Source organism: Geosmithia morbida (assembly GCF_012550715.1).
Source record: "Geosmithia morbida isolate 1262 chromosome Unknown scaffold_9, whole genome shotgun sequence".
In the NCBI taxonomy this organism is placed as follows: Eukaryota; Fungi; Ascomycota; class Sordariomycetes; order Hypocreales; family Bionectriaceae; genus Geosmithia; species Geosmithia morbida.
In genome coordinates this window covers 595,398-615,932 of record NW_023336196.1, presented here as the reverse complement: position 1 = coordinate 615,932, position 20,535 = coordinate 595,398, and the positions used below count along the sequence as shown (strand labels likewise).

The following is a 20,535-nucleotide window of genomic DNA, read 5'->3' as shown; positions in this document are numbered from 1 at the left end:
TAGTTGGATGGATATAATTTTCTTTTTAAAATTTTTATTTCAAAAACAACACACGTCAGACACACCGCGACTGTTTGAGAAACGACACCATGTCGCCTAGCTCGATAGATGAGTATCCGTGTCCCAGCCCCTCGTACACGCTCAGTCGCACAGCGAGACCCATCTTCTCCAGCAGCGCAGCCGACATGCGTGCATGGTAGACATCGACCGTGCAGTCCTCCGTCCCATGGCCGATGAAGACCGGCGTACGCAGAAAACTAAGCGGAGACTCCGACTCCGGCAACTCTGCCTCCTCCCTCAGAGCCCGGACAGCCTGCCTCAGCGGGTCATCTCCATTGCCGTCATCAGAATCGGATGCAAACACGACATCATCGCTACCGTCACCGCCCTCGTCGTCGAGGATGCTCGTCATGCACGCGTTCAGCGGGATGAACCCCGAAAGCCCGACCGCTCCTCCCAGAGATGCACCCCCCCATAGCAGCAAGCTCGTCAGCGCCATGGCACATCCCTGGCTGTAGCCTCCCAGCACCACCCGGGAAGCATCCCCGTTGAGGATGGACACCTCGGCACGGACGAGGGAGTGCACGTGCTCTACGCTTCCGTGCATGCCACCCAGCGCCTCGGGCTCCCAATCCCCGCTGCCGTCGTACCACTGCCGGATCACGGATCGGCGATACTTGCTTGCACGGGAGAGCGGAGCGGTTGGAAAGACGAACTTGGTAGTGGGGAGGGCCTCGCGCAGCGACGGAGACGCGGCGGGATGGTCCGGGATGGGGGTGTCGCAGAGGAAGGGAGCGTGGAAGAGGGCTGCTGTCTGACCGCGGCCGTGGAGGAAGATGATTGTCGATGTATGGGGGCCATCTTGCTTAGGAGGGATGACGATGGGTGCGGGGAATGGTGACTCCATGATGGCCCTTTTCCGAGAGAGATGTCATCATCTTCCGGGAATTCTTTCCCTTCCCCTCTCTCTTATTCTCTCCTGCTCGACGGGTTGTGGTTGTGGTTGTGATGGTGGAGACGGCAGGTTTAGATCTCACCAGGAGCTGTTCAGGGCTCATGAGTCAAAACACCAACCCACACTGAAAGGGTCGCATCACGGAACGCACGCAGGTCATGCGGAGGATCGATGATGCGACCACGCACTACATAAATTAATTCATAGACAATTCACTCCAGGTACACAGCTCGAGGTCTACCGGAACAGATATCCGTCTTGACTCAACCGTGACATCCGTTCAGCCACGTGCAAATCAATTGAACCCACGGCGAACCACGACCCACACACAACACATCCCCCCCCCCCCCCCCTCCCCTTCAAGTCTTCAATCCAATCAACATCACCGCCACCACGTCCTCCTCCTCCACCTTCACAATGATCCTCGACATACAGAGTCCAATACGCTCGCTCACAGCTCTATTCGCAAGCTGGAAGGTCTTTCTCTTCTCTATAGCTCTATTCTCATCCGTAGCTCCCGACTACGACACATCTACCTCCCTCTTCCTGACGCGCCTCTACTCCTCCTCAGCGCCCTCGCCCATCTCACTCTCCCACCGTCTCACCCGTTGGGATGCCCTGTACTTCATCCACGCCTCCGCCGGCGGGGGTAAGGTGTACGAGCAGGAATGGGCCTTTGGCCACGGTCTCTCCGGTCTGGTATCATTCTTCCTGACACCTCCAACCTCTTCCTCCTCCTCCTCGTCTTCAGAGCGGGCCGTCGCAGCAGGATGGGAACCTCTCGTCGCCATCCTCGTGGCCAATGTCTCCCATCTCATCGGAGTCCTGGCACTGTACCACTTCACCGTCGTCGTGTCGCGCAATAGACGCCTCGCCCTAGTCGCGGCGGCGCTGCACGTCATCTCCCCGGCGGGATTGTTCCTGTCCGCGCCTTACGCGGAGAGCACCTACTCGTGCCTCACATTCCTAGGAAACTGGGCCTTTGCCACGGCGTACAGCAAGGGGGGCGTCACGCGCGGGGCCTACATCGTCGGTGCGGGCGCCCTGTTTGGCCTGGCCACCGTGTTTCGCAGCAACGGACTCGGCAGCGGCCTGCTGTTTGCCGTCGAGGCGCTGCGTTGCGCTGCAGTCCTTCTCGGCAGACCCAGCCTGCCTGCTGTCGGGGCCCTCATAGGTCCCATCATCGGTGGTCTCTGTGTCGCAGCGGGCGGTGCAGCACCCCAGCTTGCCGCGTGGGTGCGGTACTGCTCTGACGCCGTCGACGCCCGGCCCCTCCGCCCCTGGTGCGCAAAGACTGTACCTAGTATATACGGCTTTGTCCAGGAGTACTACTGGTACGCCGTCTCTTCCTCTTCTCTCTCCACCTCAACCTTCCCTTTTCTCTTCTCTACATCGCCGCATATGCTGACGTCTCAAAAGGAACGTCGGCTTTCTTCGCTACTGGACCTCGAATCAGATCCCCCTCTTCGTCCTCGCCTCCCCCGTGCTGGCCCTCCTCATCGTCTCGGGACTCCAGGTTTCCCAGAACCCGAGATGGGTCCTGCCCCTCGTCCCTGCTGCCGGTGACGCCCAGCGGAGACTTTTCGTGCGTGCGCTGGCAGGCACCCAGGCCTTCGTCGCCCTGCTGGCCATTACGAACTACCACGTGCAGATCGTCAATAGGCTGTCGTCGGGGTACGTCGTCTGGTACTGGTGGATTGCTGCCTGGGTCCTCAGCCAGCGTGGTAACAGTGGCGATGGCAGCTTCGGCTCTGGCGTCGTCATCTTCTTTGTCATGTATGCTGGTATTCAGGCTTGTCTGTTTGCATCGTTTCTGCCGCCGGCTTAGGGGGGGAGGCATTGTACAAAAAACTGTGAAGAAGAGAAGAGAAAAAAAGTGTTGATTAGTCGGATCAACAAGGCCTCCACGGCGAGGTAGATTATTATACATGTAGATACTAGTAGCAACACTGCAGCACATGTACACCAGATATTCCCGAGCATACAAGGAAAAGCAATGCTGTCATGTTCCCTTGGTGACAAAAGAACCAGTCCCACTCAATTTCGCCAACCTGTGAAATCCCAGTCAATACCCAATGTCAAACTCGAAAACGAAAATCCCCCAAATGCTGTCTGGTCATAGAAAACAAAGGTTACAACTGCCGCCATAGAGCGGCATCACCCTAGCGCACAGTTCCCGACTACCGTTAATCTTCATAGTCCGAGTCGTCATGATCATTCATCCTGAGCGCACGCCACCTCCGGTCCGTCAGGTCTTGCGCCGCCGTGCCCTCGCTCTCAGGGTCGATGTATCCCTGGCCTCCGGCAACGCTCAGCGCCACAGGAAGGAAGATGAGAGCGTGGATGGCAGCAAAGATGACTAGCGCCAGCCACACGCGGAAGTAGTAGATCTCAAAGATCTTGGACCGCGTGAAGGCCAGTACACAAACGCCGAGGAGTTTGGTCACCGTGATGCCCGAGAATACGGACCCTCCGACGTTGACCAGGGCAGTCCAGGCCCGGGCGTCGCGGCCACGGAATCCATTGTTGTTGCTCTGCATCACCGTCCGCGAAGGGAACATGTACGCGCGAGCGATGTGGGCGCAGAACTCGACCGAGATGCCCACGCAGATGATGAGGTTGACCAGGGATACGGCATTGAGCGACACCCCAAACACCGACATGGCGCCCATGATATCCACGACACTCATGATGACCGTCACCGTCACCACGGCTGAGGTCATGACGGATCCGAGGAGGACCGACGCCACCACGAAGATGATGCCGACCACTCCGCACAGCAGTCCGGCCGTGAGGCCAACAATGTCCAGATACTGGTCGAAAAAGATGTAGAAGATGCTGTACGGGAAGACGTCGGCACCAGTGCTGTCGCTGATCTCTGATGCGATACGACGCGCGGTGGAGTAAGCGTCGATAAAGTCCTTCTGACTCCTCAGCGGCGTATGAGCCGTCCGGAAATTGGTCGCCTTCACCTTTTGGTAGTCTTCGGAGAGCACCACGGCATCTCCGTACGGAGCTTGTCCACCGAGCGGGCACACATCATCCGTCGCCGCCGTGAGGAACAGTTGAAGGTAGTGGATGAACTCCTCATCCTCGGGCATTCCGTAGAGAGTAGTGTTCCAGGGGGGGTTCCGGCCAGCGAAACAAGTAGCTCCCTCCTCCGTGCAGCACTGGTCGTAAATCGGGTTCAGCCACATGAAGAAGTCGTCGATCCAGCTAGCAGTCGGAGATGCGATGAACGAGACATCCGGGCGCTGCCTCTCGAGCTCGAGCGTATTTGTAAGGGAGAAAGAGTCGCACGATGTGAACCTGGAGCAGAGTTCCTGTTGCGCCTCCCGCTTTGACGCATCCACTCCTCTCGTCACAAAATAGACGGGAGGGCCAATCTCGAGGTAGTCGTAGAGGTCGTTGAAGTAGGGGATCAGGTAGGAGCCATCGGGAATGGCAACACGCTGGTCAAGGCCCAGCTCAATACCGGGAAGGAGTGCGATGGCGGCGGCAAAGAGGCCTAGGAAGACAGCAAAGACAGCCGTCTTGACCTTCTTCGTCAAAAGCGCCGGTGCGTACGTATTCTTGATGAAAATTTGGAGGTAGCTCTCCTCCTGGACATCGACCCTTCCACCAACGTACCCGTTGGCATCGTCGAGATGGATGCGCGCTTTCTTAATCTGCCACCACGGCCAAAGCTCGCATCGGTGGTCTTCAACTCGCATCTGGTTCAGAGACAGGAAGGAAATGAACATGGTCATCTGGAGGATGGCATTGACAAACACAGCTCCGGCAGCATAGGCGGCAAAGTTCCTGACGGCAGGCATTCCGACAGCGGCGCCGACGGAAAAGGCCACGGTCTCGGTCAAGGCAGAAAACAGGATGGACGGTCCCATCCGACCCAAAGCCTTGGAGACACGCTCCTCAACCATCTGGTCAGGGCAGCTGGCATTGACTCTGTCGAGCTCGTGGACAATGAGGAAGATGTTGTCGACACCGACAGCGAGAACGATGAAGGGAATCACCTCCACAATGATGAGCGTTGCCTTTAGACCGACCCACGAGAAAAATCCGATCGACGCAGCGATCGACATGAGGACGATGAGTATACCGACTAGACCCAGTGTGACCTTAGACTCGACAAGGAGTACAGCCGGGTTCCTGAATACGTGCTTGAGAGGGGTTCCCAATGCCATGCAGGCGTAGACAAACATGACGATGTAGCTGATGACGATAATCTTGGCATCCGTGTTTGTCGACTTGTTGAGTTCCTGCTCCAGGCTGATCTCAGTGTTGAAAGAAAGGCGCAGACCACGCTCTGTAGCCTCCTGCTGGACTTCCAGAAGCCGGTCACGGAGAGCATTCTCCCAATCGACCGCACGAGCCAGGGCACTGGTACCCTCCTTTGCGTTCTTCACAACCCAGGTGACAGTGAGAGCTTTCGCGTCAGTAACATCGTCACCGTAGCCTCCGAGGACCATGGCGGGGTCAATCGGTTGGCCAAAGGCAGGCCGGCAGTCGACGGGGGTCTTTGCGCAGTCCCGGAGGTCTTCCTTCCAGTAGTTGGGGTCTAGACCACCCTTCGCGTACCAGTAGGCTGTTGCAGACTGAACGACGCAAGCATTGTCCACTGGCTTGAAGCAGACATCCTGCAGCTGCTCGCCAAAAACAGGGCTTTCCAGCCGCTCGATACTTTTCTCAACGTCCATCCACCACTTCAAGGTCTCGTAGCTGAGAACTGGTCCGGGTCCAGAAGGCTGTGTGTCGTTGACGAGGAAGATTTTCTCGGCACGGTAAAAGGGGCCGAAGTTGGAATCAAAGTAGGCCTTCTCCTTGGCTGCCTCAGAGGTCGGGCTGACCCAGAGACGAGCAGGATCCTGTTCCAGGTCGAATCTGATCCAGCCGGCACTGAGGATAGCGACCAAAACTAGGGAGACGCTTATAGTAATTGCTGGAAAGCGGGCAGCCGTATGACCAAGTTTACCGAAAGCTTTGTCGCACTGGTCATTGAGGCTATAGCGCTTCGTGGGACGATCACGCATAGCCTCAGTCTGCACCGGACCACCCTCGTCCTCGTCGTCACTGTGCGAGGACTCATGAAGAAGCCTGGTCCGCTCCACCCGGTCGCGTGCGTAGCGCTTCCATGCGCTGCGGCCGAAGGCAAGAGAGATGAATGAGAATAAGAGAACTGAGTAGGTGAAGATGGAGGCGAATGAGAGACAGGGGAGAGCGCCGACATGGCACGAGCTCGCATCTTTGACGACAGGAAGCTCGGGACACACATCGGGACAATCGACGCAAACGCAACGATAGTCAGGGTCCTCATCGTTGCACTTCTTAGGCGTCATGTCTACCGGGTGCATGTTCTCGTCCGAATAGTTGGCCGGGAAGTTGATCTGGAAGGGCGACCCGACAAGCGGCTTCTTGTCGCCCAGGAATTTCAGGAGCTCATGATAGTTGGTGGCACCGCCACCGATAAGGTCCATGGCCTTGCTGTTGGCTCCTCCAAACTTGACTTCCTTGCAACTGTTGTAGAATCCCGACCCATATTTTTCGGAAATAAGCTGATCAACCTCCGCGACGAGTTGCTTGCCGCTCTTTTCTGTCGAGTCGGTGACATTGATGAAGGTAGATTGGTCGGGCGAGCAGGTAAACGTGCAGAATGTGTTGAAAAAGTTGTCCTTGCAGGCTGGACACGATCCGATAAGGGTGTTGGGGGTTCCGAGTTCGGACTTGAGTGCTTTCACCTGGGAGGGGGGTCAGGGCAAGTCAGCGTCGGCCCATCAAAACTGAGGTTGAGAAGAAAAAGAAACAATCGGAAGAGAAATTGCCTACCTGGTCTAGAGTGCAGCATACAGGGCCAGTCTCCCACTTGCTGCCACAGAGGTCAACAAGCTCTTTTCGGAGCTCCTCTTCGGGATCCTCGGCGAGGTCATTGTCGACACAAGGCAGTTCTTTGCCAAAAAGACTGGCCTTTCCACATTGGCCTCGGAAGGCGCAGCGACCGGGCTCATGCTTGGGGGTATACGGTGTCGAGTCGGCTGCTGATGCCAGCACCAGCATCGTGGCTCCGGTCAGCCAAGCTACGGCTCGATGACGCATGACTTTAGATGATGCGGCCGTAGCGCAGCGACAAGCTCGTAGGTCAGACCGGCTAAGTCAGTCCTCGATGGATAATGACCGAAAATATGCGGTCAGGTCGAAGCAAAGTTGATGTTTCGATGAGAAAAAGAACGGGTGTTTGCGAATAGTGTCAGGCCCCCGTACGGCATCAACACTTGAGGATGGAATGTAGCAAAACGAGTAGGCAGGAGCAACCCCGGAAGAATACTCGGTCAATCGTGTGACGCCAGTCTATGCCCTCTTCTGCGATGGGATCAATAGTAGGATTAGTCACATAGAGGTGTGGTCCACATTTTTACAATTTGCGGTATCTTCTTTCCTGTTCTGTACATGTACTAATACTAATCTGTATATTGATATGGAATATTATTATACATGTACAGATTACTACAGATTATACGAAATATGGATAGTACTGCTCTAGTTGAGCGCGGGGAGCTAAATTGTGTAATCGCGATCAACGCATTCTAGCATGCACACGGATTTTATATGTAAAGTAAACTAACTATTAGGTACCTCTATGAGCCCTGCCGCCTCCACGGCCACCACGCGGCGTGCTGCCACCTCATGTAGCAGGCGCAGCGGCAGAGATAGTAGCGGTCTAGGCGCCCGGGGCGCCCAACCAGTCCACGCCTTAGGCACAGGTTCGTTCACGTGATATAAAACAAGTCGTCACCACCAAACCTTGTTCTGCTTGCAGCTTGCGGCTGTGAATAATCCTTATTCATTTTTGGTACGCATTAGTCTATTTGATGCTCAGAAGGACAAAAGGCTAAAATCAGGATGTAAACAAACAATGATTCTGTATCGATCCAAAAGCAACTCTCCATCCTCGCAGATCAATCACTAGTTGATACTACCGCTCGTGAGATAAAAGTCCATTCTCGTCCTGGCACGTGACTAGTCGCTCTTTACATCTACCAACCAGTGCCCAACGAAGAGTCGTCAGCGGAGCATACAAGAACGGATGAGAGTTTGCCTGGAGCTTGACTGTGTTTTCTTGTCGGACGCAAGACTTGTTCACTCAAGGAAAGACTCTATATGTTGGACTTCACCGTATATAACCCTCTCTACCTACCTTTCGACGTATGGCGCAGCCCACATGCCCTCACCAATGTATGGAACCAGGGCTTGATGGGCCCAACTTGATACACCCCCTACCCGTCCATATCACGCAACGGGAAGCCATATATCAGAAGAAGACACGCCATGGCTCATAAAGATGGCGACCCATTGGAAAGATTAGTGGTCAGTCCCGATCCCCTCATTTAAAGGCCATTGCATTGTCAACAGAAGCAGAGACACCGTTATACTGCTGGGTAGTCATGCCTGATGAGCCATGGTTGCAGGGGAGGGATTCTCCCAATATTAAAAGGTGAACACGTGCTAAACAATGTCCTCTGTCGCAGGAGTCCTTCCGTACTCTGCTCGATGACACCGTCGTAGTTGCTATTGCAGGCGACTACGACCTGGACACCTTTTTCGGATACAAGGCAGCAGAGGATACGCTCAAAGACTTGTCGCAGAATGTGGTATTCGAAGAGGCAACAGGGTTCGATCCGAGTGGCCATGGGTACGATGGCGCGGAGGAAGAGATGGACCCCTCTCGCGACGATGACCTGAGCACCTCTACGACGAGCGCCAGTCGTCAGGCCTCCCGTGCCAGGAGGACGACGGTGTCGTCGAGTACCGACACATCATCCACCCCGGCCGATTCGGCCTCGGCCGTCCCGAGGCTCACTACCTTCAACGACTACAGCGACAAGTTCAAGTTCGTCATCCTGTGGGACATGTTTAGTGAACTCAAAGAATACGATGTAAAACATGCCCTGAAGAAGGCAAACGGGGATTTCCAGTCGGCACTGGATGACCTGCTCAATATCCAGTTTCTGCAGTCGACCGGGCAGCAGCAACGAGGCATAGACGCCTTTTTCCAGCCCGACGATACGACGGCCGGTCCGGCCAAAGGGAAGAAGAAGAAGAGTAAGAAGGGAAAAAGGCCAATCTCAAATACGCCAGAGTCTGCCGTCGACTCAACTAGCAAAGAAGTCCTTGAGAAGAGCCAGGCCAAGGAACTTAAGCGTGAGTCACGGACCCGACTGCTTCATACACGTGTATTTTTTCCTTTCATCCTTACCAACACCAATCTTAGACCAAGATGAGATTTCCTTTCTTTCAGACCGGATGAACATGCCGTTTGATGAGGTCCTCAAAGTATACTACCGCAGAAAGTGCTCCGCTGGGGCGGCCGCTGCCGAGATCATAGATACATACATTTCCCTAGGCATCACATCCGAAGATGAGCAGGCGAGGGAGCAAGTCAAGAAGTTGAGCGCAGAATACTCCAACGTCCCGGAAAGTCACCTGTCCACTCTCCTTCAAATCACCGGCAACCCGCTGTCGTGCAACGAGATAGCCGCTCTCCTGAGCAGATACTTTATCAAGAACCCGTGGACTCAGCGCCTCGACCTAAGCCACCGCATCACTCCCTTGCCAGACGAGGACCTAGAAGGCCCAATGGGGCCACTGTCGCCGGCCAGCAACAGCGACGCACGGATCTCGATCTCTGGCAAAGCTGGCAGAGCAGCAGCAGTAGCAGCAAAGCCCTCGAGATCTGCCGCCAGCCCGGCCGACCTGGAAAGCACTATAGGCCGCATCAGCATCTCCCACCAAGCGAAGCGCGAAGCATCCGCCTATGCGTCGCAGCTATACCGTCGCGGAGCCTCCAACTCTCTATATAGGCAAGCGGCCATCGTTTACCGCGAGCGCGCCGTAGAGCACACCAACAACGCGCACCAGCTGACCTCTGCAGCGGCCGATCTCCTGGTTAGGCAGACAAGTACCAAGACGTCCATCGACCTGCACGGCGTGACGGTACGTGACGGTACGCGCATAGCGCGGGAAAAGGCGCGCCAGTGGTGGGATGAGCTGGGCGAATTCCGCTCCAGGAGGGCCCAAGAGCAGCCGCTCACCATCATCACCGGTATCGGAAAGCATACCGCCAGCGGAGTGTCACAACTCAGACAGGCCGTTGCGGCGACGCTTCTCCGGGACGGGTGGAAAATGCGTGTTGAGACGGGCAGATTTGTCCTGACTGGACGACGATGATGGCAATATCAATATGCGAGGAACAAGAACCGAGGCGTCAGGGAATTTCTATAAAACGAGGAACATGCCGCAAATTTTCTGGTGATATAGTATGGAATGCTTATATCTATCGTGGAAAAATGAGAATTTGGGGGGGGGGCGAGAGAGTCTATCTTTTTTTTACAAAAAAAATTTAAACAAAAATGGATATTCAGACGGGGAAATGTAAGAGAGGGAATGGAATCATGTCATCGGACGTTTCAGGCGCGTTGCTCCAGCTGACGAGCGCTCCTCTTCCACACGGCAGCACCAGTGATGATGGAGGTGGTGAACATGGCCAGGCCGACAAGTATAGGTGCCACATCGACCCATCCGAGGATCGAAGCCGGGATGACGAGATCGAGCAGACTGGCGAGCAGGTCAAGACCATGCTGGGTGGTCATCTGGTTGATCTTGGCGAGTTCCTGCTTGCGGCGCTTCCTCTCCTCCTTAACCTTTTCCTCCACCGAGAGCTTCTCACCCTGCTTGTCGTCGCGCTTGGCATCCTTCTCATCTTCGATGACCTCGGCAGCCTGCTCCTGCTTGCTGCGGCTACTGCTAAAGATGCGGAAGAGCTTGATGCCCGAGCTGAGGGCAGACAGGTAGAGAGCGATGAACCAGAACCTCTGGGCGTCGACGTTGATCTGCACGGCCATCTCGCGGCCCCAGATCTCCAGGTGGTCGACGTCGATCAGGTCGAAGAGGGTGACGGACTCGAGCAGACCGAACATGCCGAAGCACGTCTTGGCATGGGCGTCCACCCACATCTCGAGCGTCTTGTTCTCGGCGCGGTACAACCGCCACCCGGCCTGGAGGGGCTCGAGGAAGCGGAAGAGCCGCAGCCAGCGGCGCGTGATGTTGAAGCGGCTCTGAAGCTGGCGGAGCGACGTCTCCACTGCCAAGTGAGACGACGACGGCCACGACGACGGCAGCAGCGTAGCCACCAGAGGCGGGTAGGACGTCAGGATCAGGCATGCTGACTGGAAGAGGCGGAGGAGCCTCTCGAGACCGGCTGAATCGGAGGAGGAGGAGGAGGAGGAGTAATCAGTCCAATGTCCCGGGATGTAATCGACATACTTCATGTAGTCTTGTGTGTCTTTATCTCTCTCTCTTTCATGTCACGCGTGCTCTCACCGTTATCTACGCCAAAGGCGACAAATTTCTCATAGAAGCTGGCCATGGCGTTTGAGAAAATGGATACGGAAAAGAAGAAACCAAGAAAGAATGGCACAGAGTATAGGAGAGGTCCAGCTCTCACAAACAATGGGAGGAAGGGGAGGGGGGGTTTTGTCGAGCGGAAGAGGGGGAGTCTGGATAAGTTAGAGGTGTGGACGGAAAACGAAATCGGAACGTTGCTTTTTTATGTCCGGGTGGAGCTGCGAGCTGTCGGTCAGATAGAACCCACAACGGCGTGTGCATATAAACCCTCTGTCGGTTATTACACTTATGGACACATCCGTCATTTAGCACAATAGTGTTGAACTATAACGTGAGATCAAATCCTTCTATAAGGAGTATCTGCTACAGCAATGATCGTTGCATTGGTTTTTCCATCTATGCTATGATTCAACGCATCAAGGTAGGTTATTCGATGTTTGCTAGAGGTATGCCTAAGGCTACACATTCCGGCGTTGGAATAACCTTTCCCCTTGTGGCATTCGACCCCCGTAAATTCATGTCATCATTTTTTCTTTCTTTTTCTTGATTCATTCATTAATCCAATCCACCATGCAAGGACGACAAATAATGATTAAGGATTACACACGCCAGCGTAAAAACAAACGTATAACACGGGAGTGGTGAAGGGTAGTGAGTGGTGAAGGGTAGTGAGTGGTGAAGGGTAGTGAGTGGTGAAGGGTAGTGAGTGGAAAGAAAATTCATTTTCTCTTCTACCCGAATTTTGGAGATTGGACAAGAAGAAAACATATGAGCACTCTGCCAATGTACAAACACACAAACACGTTGATGACCTACGACAGTCGGACACACAGCAGGGGAAGAATAGACAGTAAATTACACGACCAGACCCTGCACATCTGCTAGATAGGCTACACGGACGCATACGAGTATAAATCTTTCTAACCAAAGCCGCGGGTCCCGTCTAATAAATGACGCCGACAGGGGAAAGAGGGGGCAAATCAAAGCAGTAAACCAAAGAGATAAAAAAAAAAGCCACGCTCGGTTGTTTTTCCTTTTACTGCCCAGGAGCAATCAGCTTACCCTGCTGTCTCGCCGACCTCTCCCATCCACCGGCAAAGGCCTGACCTCCATGCTGAGAAGAGTATTTCTGAATCCTGGCCTCGAGCTCTGGTCGGAAGTGACGGATGAGACCCTGGAGGGGCCAGGCGAAAGCTTCACCGAGGGCTGGACTGGCCATTAGCATATCATCCTCCAAAAAAAGAAAGATGGAAAGGATAATAAGAGGGTGGTAAGAGTAAACGTGACGTAGGAAAAGTAAGAAAACGTACCACAGATGGTGTGGCCCTCGACCTGCTTGGTAAGCTCCTGGAGCATATCAATCTCACGTTCACGGGCTTCACCGGCCTCGAAGCGCTGCATGATCTGCTCGGTCCACTTGCTACCCTCACGGCAAGGAGTGCACTGTCCGCAGGACTCGTGACGGTAGAAGTGAGACAGACGGCTGATGGCACGGACGACATCCGCGCTCTTGTCCATGACGATGACGGCAGCCGTGCCGAGACCGGACTGGCTGTCCTTGAGGGAGTCGAAGTCCATGAGCTGGTCGTCGCAGACGCTCTTGGGAAGGATAGGCGTGGACGAGCCGCCAGGAATGACGGCCAGGAGGTTGTCCCAGCCGCCGCGGACGCCGCCGCAGTGCTTTTCAATGAGCTCGCGCAGGGGGATGGACATCTCCTCCTCGACCGTGCAGGGGTTGTTGACGTGGCCCGAGATGCAGAACAGTTTGGTGCCCTGGTTGCGCTCGCGGCCAAAGCTGGCGAACCAGTCGGGGCCGCGGCGGCAAATGGTAGGCGCCACGGCGACGGTCTCCACGTTGGCCACGGTGGAAGGGCAGCCGAAGACACCTACAGCGGCCGGGAAGGGGGGCTTGAGACGGGGCTTGCCAGGCTTGCCCTCGAGCGACTCGATCAGTGACGTCTCCTCGCCACACACGTAGGCACCAGCTCCGCGGTGGATGAAGACGTCAAAGTCGTAGCCAGAGTCGCACGCGTTCTTGCCGATCAGACCGTCCTTGTAAGCCTCGTTGATGGCGTTTTGGAGGATGGCGGCTTCTTGGTAGAACTCGCCGCGAATGTAGATGTAGGCAGCCGTGGCGTTCATGGCGCGGCCAGCGACGAGGCACCCCTCGACCAGCTTGTGGGGGTCCTTGCGCATGATCTCGCGGTCCTTGCACGTGCCGGGTTCACCCTCGTCAGCGTTGACGATGAGGTATCGTGGCTTCTTGTCTTGATCCCAGCCTTTTGGGTTCATGAAGGACTGTTGGATGATTTCAATCTTGTTAGCGCACCGACAAATCCGCTTCGCCCGGCGACCCCCGCCCGCCTCCCCCGGTTGTTGATGATGATGGACTATCTGCTTACCCATTTCAGACCAGAAGGGAAGCCAGCACCGCCACGGCCACGAAGACCAGATGCCTTGACCTCGCCTATGATCCAATCGTGGCCCTTTTGGATAATCTCCTTGGTCTTGTGCCAGTCACCCATCTTCTTGGCGCTGGCAAGGTCGGCAGGGTACCGTCCGTAGAGGTTCTGGAAGATGCGGTCCTGATCCCTCAGACCACCGTATGTTCGCTTCGGGGTGCCATCCTGGACAGTTGCCAGACCTCTCACGGCAGTCCGTGAGACGGTGACGGCCTGCTTGGGCACCGCTCTCGTAGACAGCATCGTGACGTTTGTTGACTGGCGATTGGGGGGGTTGGAATACGATCAAATATACGTTGGAGGGAACGTGAGGCACTTCAAGGCTTCCTGCCAAGTTACTCCAGGTTGTTGCCTTCGGCATCAGGTCAGAAATATCCTTTCTATGATTGGTCAATCATCCTCCCCCGACTTACTCAGCATAACCGTTAGCGTAATACCGCTATCCGCACCCACCTGGCTGGCAAATCACAAGTCTCGCTTAGCAGATTTGTTATTTGAGTTAGCCGACGTGGAGCTCGCTGAAATCTGGGGGTTTGGAGCATCTTTCCCCGGTAGGTCCGCCATTCTTTGCGCTTACACGATTATTTCTGGTTATATGGATGCATATAAAATTTCCCTATATTTCTGTTGCTTTTTTTCTGCCATTTTACCACGCTCTGTGCTGTTGTAAGGTGTTTCGTCCTCTGTTGTCTTTGCGGGGTTGCCCCCGTCTATCTCCAGATCAAAGTCACGTGAATCAACTCTGTCTCCTGGGGTTGCCCCCCACACGTCGTACGATGCAGAGGCCCTCGGCTCTGTCCTCCAGGCATGAGTAATGCCACAGAGCGGACTGTCCTACATGAATTACCACCGTAGGGATGCTGGGATTCCTAATTTCTGGAAGAAATATGTGCACAGTTCTCAGCTATTGATTTTCCCACTTGACACCCCGCATTTCCATTCTCACCTCAATCTTTCGTGTAAGTGCCATCAGGACACGCCCAGACTCTCGCTTACTACCTACAGCGCCCTGTCCACCAACTATTCAATAGAGCGTACTCGTATGCACTGCATGTCCTCGAGACTCCGAGACTACACCTAACCGACTCTGGTCTGTCTCTCTTCATCTAAAGGCTTGAAATACACCATACGCAATGGTCGCAATGGTCGCAATTGAGAGTGGAGGCCCATGAAGACGTGGGTCTACTACCACTTGGGCCCATCAATCCGGGGTAAAATTATGGGCAAGCTCGTAGGCGACTTTGGCACTCAAGCCTTGTAGCCTGGGGCATTCATTTTTGGACCCACGGCGGCCAACTTTAGGTCCTGGCGCGACAGCTGCTCCAAATCTTGGACGCGAATACGTCAACTCTACAATATTTGATATCATCATTCCCAAATCCTAGCATTGCTGGCCTACACTTTTTTTTTTTCTTCTTCCTTTTATTTTGCAAGGCATACGTGCTGGCCTGCCATGTCCAGTAGCAAACGTCATTCCGTCGCCCCTTCGAGTGGTCCTAAACCCCCCGTCAATTTCTCATCGTCCCTGACCATACCCAAGGAGGCCGTCCTCGTCGGCACGCACTCGATCACAATCCAGTCCGAAACGTTGATCCACCCCCGCGCGCGCTTCAACTCGACCCCCGGCAGCATCCTGATTGGCCGAAGATGCGTCATCCAAGAGCGGTGCCAGGTCGGCGCGGAGCCCCAGGTGGAGGCTGACGAGGATGGAGGTTCGTCTCCTTTGGGAGGTGGTGTGACGTTGGGAGACTACGTCGTCATCGAGGCCGGGACGACGATCGAGTCGGGGGGCACTGACGTGGGAGAGGGCACCGTCATCCAGCCTGGCAGCAAGATTGGTAGCGGTGCCAAGATTGGCAAGGTATGTTTCATGCGACATTTCCCCCCTCACCCTCGTCCCTACATCTTACCGGTATGTAATGTCGCTGACGTCTTCGTCCGCAGTACTGCACGATAACGTCGAGAAGTGTTATAGCACCCCGCGACACTGTGCCCGATCATACTGTTGTTTTTGCAAATGGGAAGCGAAGGCTCGATCGACGAGCGGTCGAACCACGCAAACTGGCGCTCGTCAAGCAGATTAGCGTATCGAGAAAGATGATTCGAAGCGACCCCGAGAAGTTCCAGTGAGCTACCCGCTATTGTCGTTTTTAGGCATTAAACATACATATTCCATGGCCACAGGATCGTGCATCCTGGCTCGTACGAGCGGAGGTTGATCTCTGTCTGATCCCGATATCGGCTACGGTGAAACATGACTGGGGATCCTGGACATGGCAAAGAAGGAGCACGCGGGCACAGAGGGTGACGCAACAAACCATTCGTTGCACGGTGCTTTCCTAGTTCAGACATAAGATACGCCTTCCTCTTTCCGAGGGACTAGCATTGATGCCAACTTGCGCGGTCTCATAAAAAAAAAGGCCAGGATAACTGCCTAGGCGAGTTCCTTTCATAGCATCCAAGAGCATCTTTCTCATTGCCAATAGTACTGATTGAAGTCCCCCTGATACTGCAGTACATAAAAATGACACGGACGAGACCGCCGATACACATAGCCATTCTTACATCGCATTATAAAAAATTCTTCATTTTCTCCCCCCGAGATAAAAAAAGCAACGCGCACACCTGGACTCCCCAAACTACCCATCCTGATCTAATGTGACATGGCACTCTCAAACAACTTCCTCAGCTGCTCCTTCTCCGCCTCCAGCTCCGTATCCAGCCCAGGTGCCAGCTTGAGCACACGAGCCTGCGGGATGGTCCCCTCGACAAGTGCGTCAATGTCCGCCCCACTGAAGCCGAGATGCTTCAGCCCGGCCGGCTGGTCGCCGAGGTCGCCGAGGAACCGAGTGATAGCCTCGGCGAGGACCTCGCCCGCACTCTCACGCTTGACGTTGGAGATGTCGACGCCGAAGGCCTCTGCAGCGGCGAGATGGCGCTCCGGGTTGGAGGCGGCAGTGAAGCGGAAGACTGCGGGGGCGGAGACGGCGACGGACACTCCGTGGGGGATGATGGGGTTGGGGACGTCGTAGCCCTGGTGCTTATAGCCCGGGTTCTGGCCAGAGATAGGGTACGACATGCCTTCAGGTCTCGTCAGCACGGCACACATCGGACAATGCAGAGGAACAGGGTGGGTAGGGGGGTTTGCACCTACCATGGCAGAGGTGGACTCCGGCGTTTCCAAAGCCGATACCGGCCAGTGTGGCAGCAAGGAGCATCTCGCTCTGGGCCTCGTAGTCGTCCGGGTCCCGCACAGACCTGGGAAGGTACTTGACTGTGCGGTTCAGGGCGTGCAGGGAGAAGACGTCGGAGATGGGGTTGGCGCCCTGGTAGGCCGGGCGGTTGAGCGGGTTGGTCGGGCGTGGGGTGCGCTCGTTGTAGGGGATGGCTGTGTAGGACTCGAGGGAGTGGCAGAGCACGTCGAGGCCGGAGCTGGCCTTGACGGCGGCGGGCATGGTGCGCGTGTTTAGGGGGTCGCAGATGCCCAGCGTGGGCTTGAGGTTGCGGTGTGCCACGCCCGTCTTAGCCTTGTGTGACACCAGGTCGAAGATGGCCGTGCCCGTAGTCTCGCTGCCCGTCCCCGCCGTCGTGGGCACGGCAATCAGCGGCGTCAACGCCTTGTCCACGGGTCGGCCTTTGCCGAGCGGGGCGTTGACGAAGTCAAGAAAGTCGGCGTCCGGGTACGCATTGTACAGGTTCATCAGCTTGGCCGTGTCCATGACGGAGCCGCCACCCACGGCCAGGAAGGCGTCAGGCCGGTAGGGCCTGACCCATTCGATTGCTTCTTTGATGCTGAAGAGAATGTTAGTGTCTTTCGTCCTCTTTTTGTTTCTCTTCTCTTTTTTTTTCAGTCCGTCTGCTCCTCCGCCCAGGGAAAGCAAAGGGACCGGTGATGTTGGATAGAATGAAGGATGAGAATAACGTACGAACTGTCCTTGGGCTCAATCTTGACATTCTTAAACACCTCGAAGCTGATGCCCTCCCTCGTGAGACCCTCGCGCACCTGCTTCATAGCATCGAGCTTGTCGACCGTCTCATCCGTCACGACGCACACCCTCTTGGAACCGAGATTCTTAAAGTCCATCCCCACCTCCTTTGTCACGCCGGGGCCGAACCGGACGGACGAGGACGCCATCTCAAAAGCGTACTCCTTTTGCTCTGCCGCCGCCGGAGTGCCGTAGCGACGTGCGGGAGAGCCCGGTCCAGCCTGGAGCCGTGACAGGAGACTGCTGCTCGACTGCTGCGCATGGTACCCCGGATTGGAGTGGCATGGGCATGAAGGGGGGTGAGTGTACTGGACTGTCCTGAGGAGATTGAGAGCTCGGTTTGCCGCCTGGTGAGAAGGGAGAAAAGTGTGAGCGGGGAGGATTCATCAGCTTTCGAGAGCTAAGGAGCTTTGCGGTGAATATCTCGCGACAGGCATGCCAGTGGAACAGACTTACGTTAGGAGCGACCCTGACAATGGGAGATGGCGACATGACGATGGTTCTACTGCAGCGTCTGGACGAGGAACACGGGTTGTGAATGTGAATTGAACAACAAGCTTTTCGAGACCTAAAAAAATTAAAATAAAAGAAGAGAAAGAAAATAATATAAGTTGAGAAACAATGTTCTGGATTAAGTGAGTACGAGATTGAAGATATATATTACACGACCTCGGATAATACGATCCCGGGAGGGGAAGCGAGGGAGGAATTCAGTGTAATATGTTGTTGACTTATCGGATTCTATGGGGCTTGTGGGGGGRGGGGGGGGGGGGGGGGTTTCAAACCCCACACATACCTCAACCCCACAACAACATGGAAGCCCGAGTATGTGCCTTGGCACGCCGGACATGACCAGTGAAAGTGTCAAGGCATTATTATCAGAGAGATGGTATACGGGAATCTACTATTTTCCTTTCTTCCTTTCTTCTACTTGTTCAACATTACCTCTATACCTTCACGTTTGCAAGCTTGTGTTTTTTCAAAAAAAAAAAAAAAAAAAAAAAAAAAAAAAAAAAAAGCTGCGTCAATGATTTAGTATATAGCAGACTGCCTCCGATTGCAGGTGCTGGTGCCATTGGAACGTATCACATGTATAATGGCGTCATGGCAAAACGCCTATCAAGAATTTATTACATGGCATTTCTCTAGTAGCATCAATGTCATCTACTACATATTCCAAAACAATACGACTGCTCACCGGAAGTTATGGGCAAGCAAGAGAATACGAGTCAAAAGGACCCCAAGAGGCAGCACTCCCATCTATGGAATCTAGGCACCATACACGACGGCATCCCTCCTCTTCATCAGCGCCGCAGCAGCGGCGGAAGGACCGTAGATGACGATGTACCTGAGAATAGACACAGTTCCCGCCGGGCTGAACGACCACGCGCCAACCCTAGCAGCCAGGGAAGCAGCCCAGATGAGGCTGGCTGCCGAGCCAAAGATGTAGTCCCACTGAAGGAACTGCTTACAGATTTCGGGGAGGGAGGCGGGGCCGTATGAGCGGATAGGCTTGGGGACGAAGACCTTGGCCAAGGTGAGCGACTCCGCGACACTGGGCGGGAACAGTTCGGGCTGCACAGAAACCGCGACGATGCTCGCGATGGTGGCCCAGTGGCTGATTGCGCCGACGGCCAGGACGAAGTCGTAGGCCGTGTCGACGGCGTTCCTGTCCGTGTCGTTCTTGTCGGGCGCCCCGCCCGTCGTGAGGGTCAGACGCTGGGCCGTATGGCTAAAGGCCCAGGACAGGACGAAGGTGTAGACGGGGAAGGGCTGCCAGATGGCAATGGCCGTCTGGTGGGAGTAGTCCTCCAGCGGCAACAGCTGCAGCAGCGTGGGCACGAGATATCCTAGCAGTATGGCGGGGACGACGACCGTCAGCCTGGACGGGTCACGCAGCGACAGGCTCTGGGCGTCGGTGGGCGAGAAGACCAGGTGCGCGATGGCGAAGATCGGGAAGGCGACGGCGTATCCGAAGATCTGCATCAGCAGACCCCAAAAGATGGCACTACCACAATGTTAGAGAGAGAGAGAGAGACTATGACAGGATGGAGATACTTGTCACGATGAACGAATTGAATAAAATAAGATGAAAAATGAAGAGAGAGAGAGAGAGAGAGAGAGAGAGAGAAGCGTACAAGCCAGCAGGGTTCCAAGAGTTGCCTCGCCGCGTACTCTCGACCAGCTGCAGTACCACGGGGGCGACAAGCTGCCCGGCAAACTGCACGACGAACAAAAAGGTTTCCGGTCGGCTCGGGTCCAACACGTTCAGGAAGAAGACGACCAGGACGAACAGGAGCTTGTCGACGGCAGCAACGCCAGTGTAGTGCTTGCGGATGCGCGTGTCAGCCGGGTCGATGAACTCCTTGAGCAGGTCGCGCATGCCGGAGCGCTTCAGCTGCAGGTGCAGGGCGTCGAATGCCAAGGCGCACACTACGGCCAGGATGGCGACGGAGAACAGGGTCGCCGTCACGCCGCCCTTGGATGCCGTCACCAGGGTCTTTCGCGATGACGATGATGATGATGCCATGATTGCTCGTACGCGCGTGTGTGTGTGTGTTTTCTTCTTCTTGTTCTTCTCTTATTTTCTTCTGTTTTGTCGTTGATTGAGCTCAACCTGGTCCCTTCGATGTATGAAGCACGACGGACGGAATATGAGGGAGAAAACAAGAGAGGGAAGAAAGGGGAGAGAGTGTGAGGTGAACAAGAAGAGCTGTCTTTGTATTTGTAATTGCAC

General features: G+C 55.1%; 9 protein-coding genes across 9 annotated transcripts; 3 read left to right on the top strand and 6 right to left on the bottom strand.

Moving 5' to 3' along the window:
• Positions 1-55: 55 nt before the first annotated feature.
• GMORB2_7706 (putative esterase) lies at positions 56-907 on the bottom strand (the record flags this gene model as incomplete). Its single annotated transcript, XM_035469671.1, has 1 exon — positions 56-907. One exon carries the CDS (start codon positions 905-907, stop codon positions 56-58), a length of 852 nt encoding a protein of 283 aa, XP_035320765.1.
• A 465-nt stretch (positions 908-1,372) lies between these two features.
• Positions 1,373-2,783, top strand: GMORB2_7705 (GPI mannosyltransferase 2; the record flags this gene model as incomplete). Its single annotated transcript, XM_035469670.1, has 2 exons — positions 1,373-2,289; positions 2,375-2,783. The coding sequence occupies 2 exons, from the start codon at positions 1,373-1,375 to the stop codon at positions 2,781-2,783; spliced, it is 1,326 nt and encodes a 441-aa protein (XP_035320764.1).
• A 358-nt stretch (positions 2,784-3,141) lies between these two features.
• Positions 3,142-7,045, bottom strand: GMORB2_7704 (Niemann-Pick C1 protein; the record flags this gene model as incomplete). The annotated part of the gene is made up of 2 exons (XM_035469669.1): positions 3,142-6,690; positions 6,779-7,045. The coding sequence occupies 2 exons, from the start codon at positions 7,043-7,045 to the stop codon at positions 3,142-3,144; spliced, it is 3,816 nt and encodes a 1,271-aa protein (XP_035320763.1).
• A 1,230-nt stretch (positions 7,046-8,275) lies between these two features.
• Positions 8,276-10,174, top strand: GMORB2_7703 (Smr domain; the record flags this gene model as incomplete). Its single annotated transcript, XM_035469668.1, has 3 exons — positions 8,276-8,314; positions 8,476-9,148; positions 9,219-10,174. The coding sequence occupies 3 exons, from the start codon at positions 8,276-8,278 to the stop codon at positions 10,172-10,174; spliced, it is 1,668 nt and encodes a 555-aa protein (XP_035320762.1).
• A 239-nt stretch (positions 10,175-10,413) lies between these two features.
• Positions 10,414-11,372, bottom strand: GMORB2_7702 (Peroxisomal biogenesis factor 11 (PEX11); the record flags this gene model as incomplete). Its single annotated transcript, XM_035469667.1, has 2 exons — positions 10,414-11,279; positions 11,327-11,372. 2 exons carry the CDS (start codon positions 11,370-11,372, stop codon positions 10,414-10,416), a joined length of 912 nt encoding a protein of 303 aa, XP_035320761.1.
• Positions 11,373-12,386: 1,014 nt separating this feature from the next.
• GMORB2_7701 (NADH dehydrogenase (ubiquinone) flavoprotein 1) lies at positions 12,387-14,055 on the bottom strand (the record flags this gene model as incomplete). The annotated part of the gene is made up of 3 exons (XM_035469666.1): positions 12,387-12,556; positions 12,661-13,648; positions 13,753-14,055. The coding sequence occupies 3 exons, from the start codon at positions 14,053-14,055 to the stop codon at positions 12,387-12,389; spliced, it is 1,461 nt and encodes a 486-aa protein (XP_035320760.1).
• A 1,210-nt stretch (positions 14,056-15,265) lies between these two features.
• GMORB2_7700 (dynactin 6) lies at positions 15,266-15,942 on the top strand (the record flags this gene model as incomplete). The annotated part of the gene is made up of 2 exons (XM_035469665.1): positions 15,266-15,673; positions 15,757-15,942. The coding sequence occupies 2 exons, from the start codon at positions 15,266-15,268 to the stop codon at positions 15,940-15,942; spliced, it is 594 nt and encodes a 197-aa protein (XP_035320759.1).
• Positions 15,943-16,465: 523 nt separating this feature from the next.
• Positions 16,466-18,290, bottom strand: GMORB2_7699 (hydroxyacid-oxoacid transhydrogenase; the record flags this gene model as incomplete). Its single annotated transcript, XM_035469664.1, has 4 exons — positions 16,466-16,893; positions 16,967-17,604; positions 17,739-18,145; positions 18,255-18,290. 4 exons carry the CDS (start codon positions 18,288-18,290, stop codon positions 16,466-16,468), a joined length of 1,509 nt encoding a protein of 502 aa, XP_035320758.1.
• A 777-nt stretch (positions 18,291-19,067) lies between these two features.
• Positions 19,068-20,328, bottom strand: GMORB2_7698 (uncharacterized protein; the record flags this gene model as incomplete). The annotated part of the gene is made up of 2 exons (XM_035469663.1): positions 19,068-19,778; positions 19,993-20,328. The coding sequence occupies 2 exons, from the start codon at positions 20,326-20,328 to the stop codon at positions 19,068-19,070; spliced, it is 1,047 nt and encodes a 348-aa protein (XP_035320757.1).
• Between the last annotated feature and the right edge of the window lie 207 nt (positions 20,329-20,535).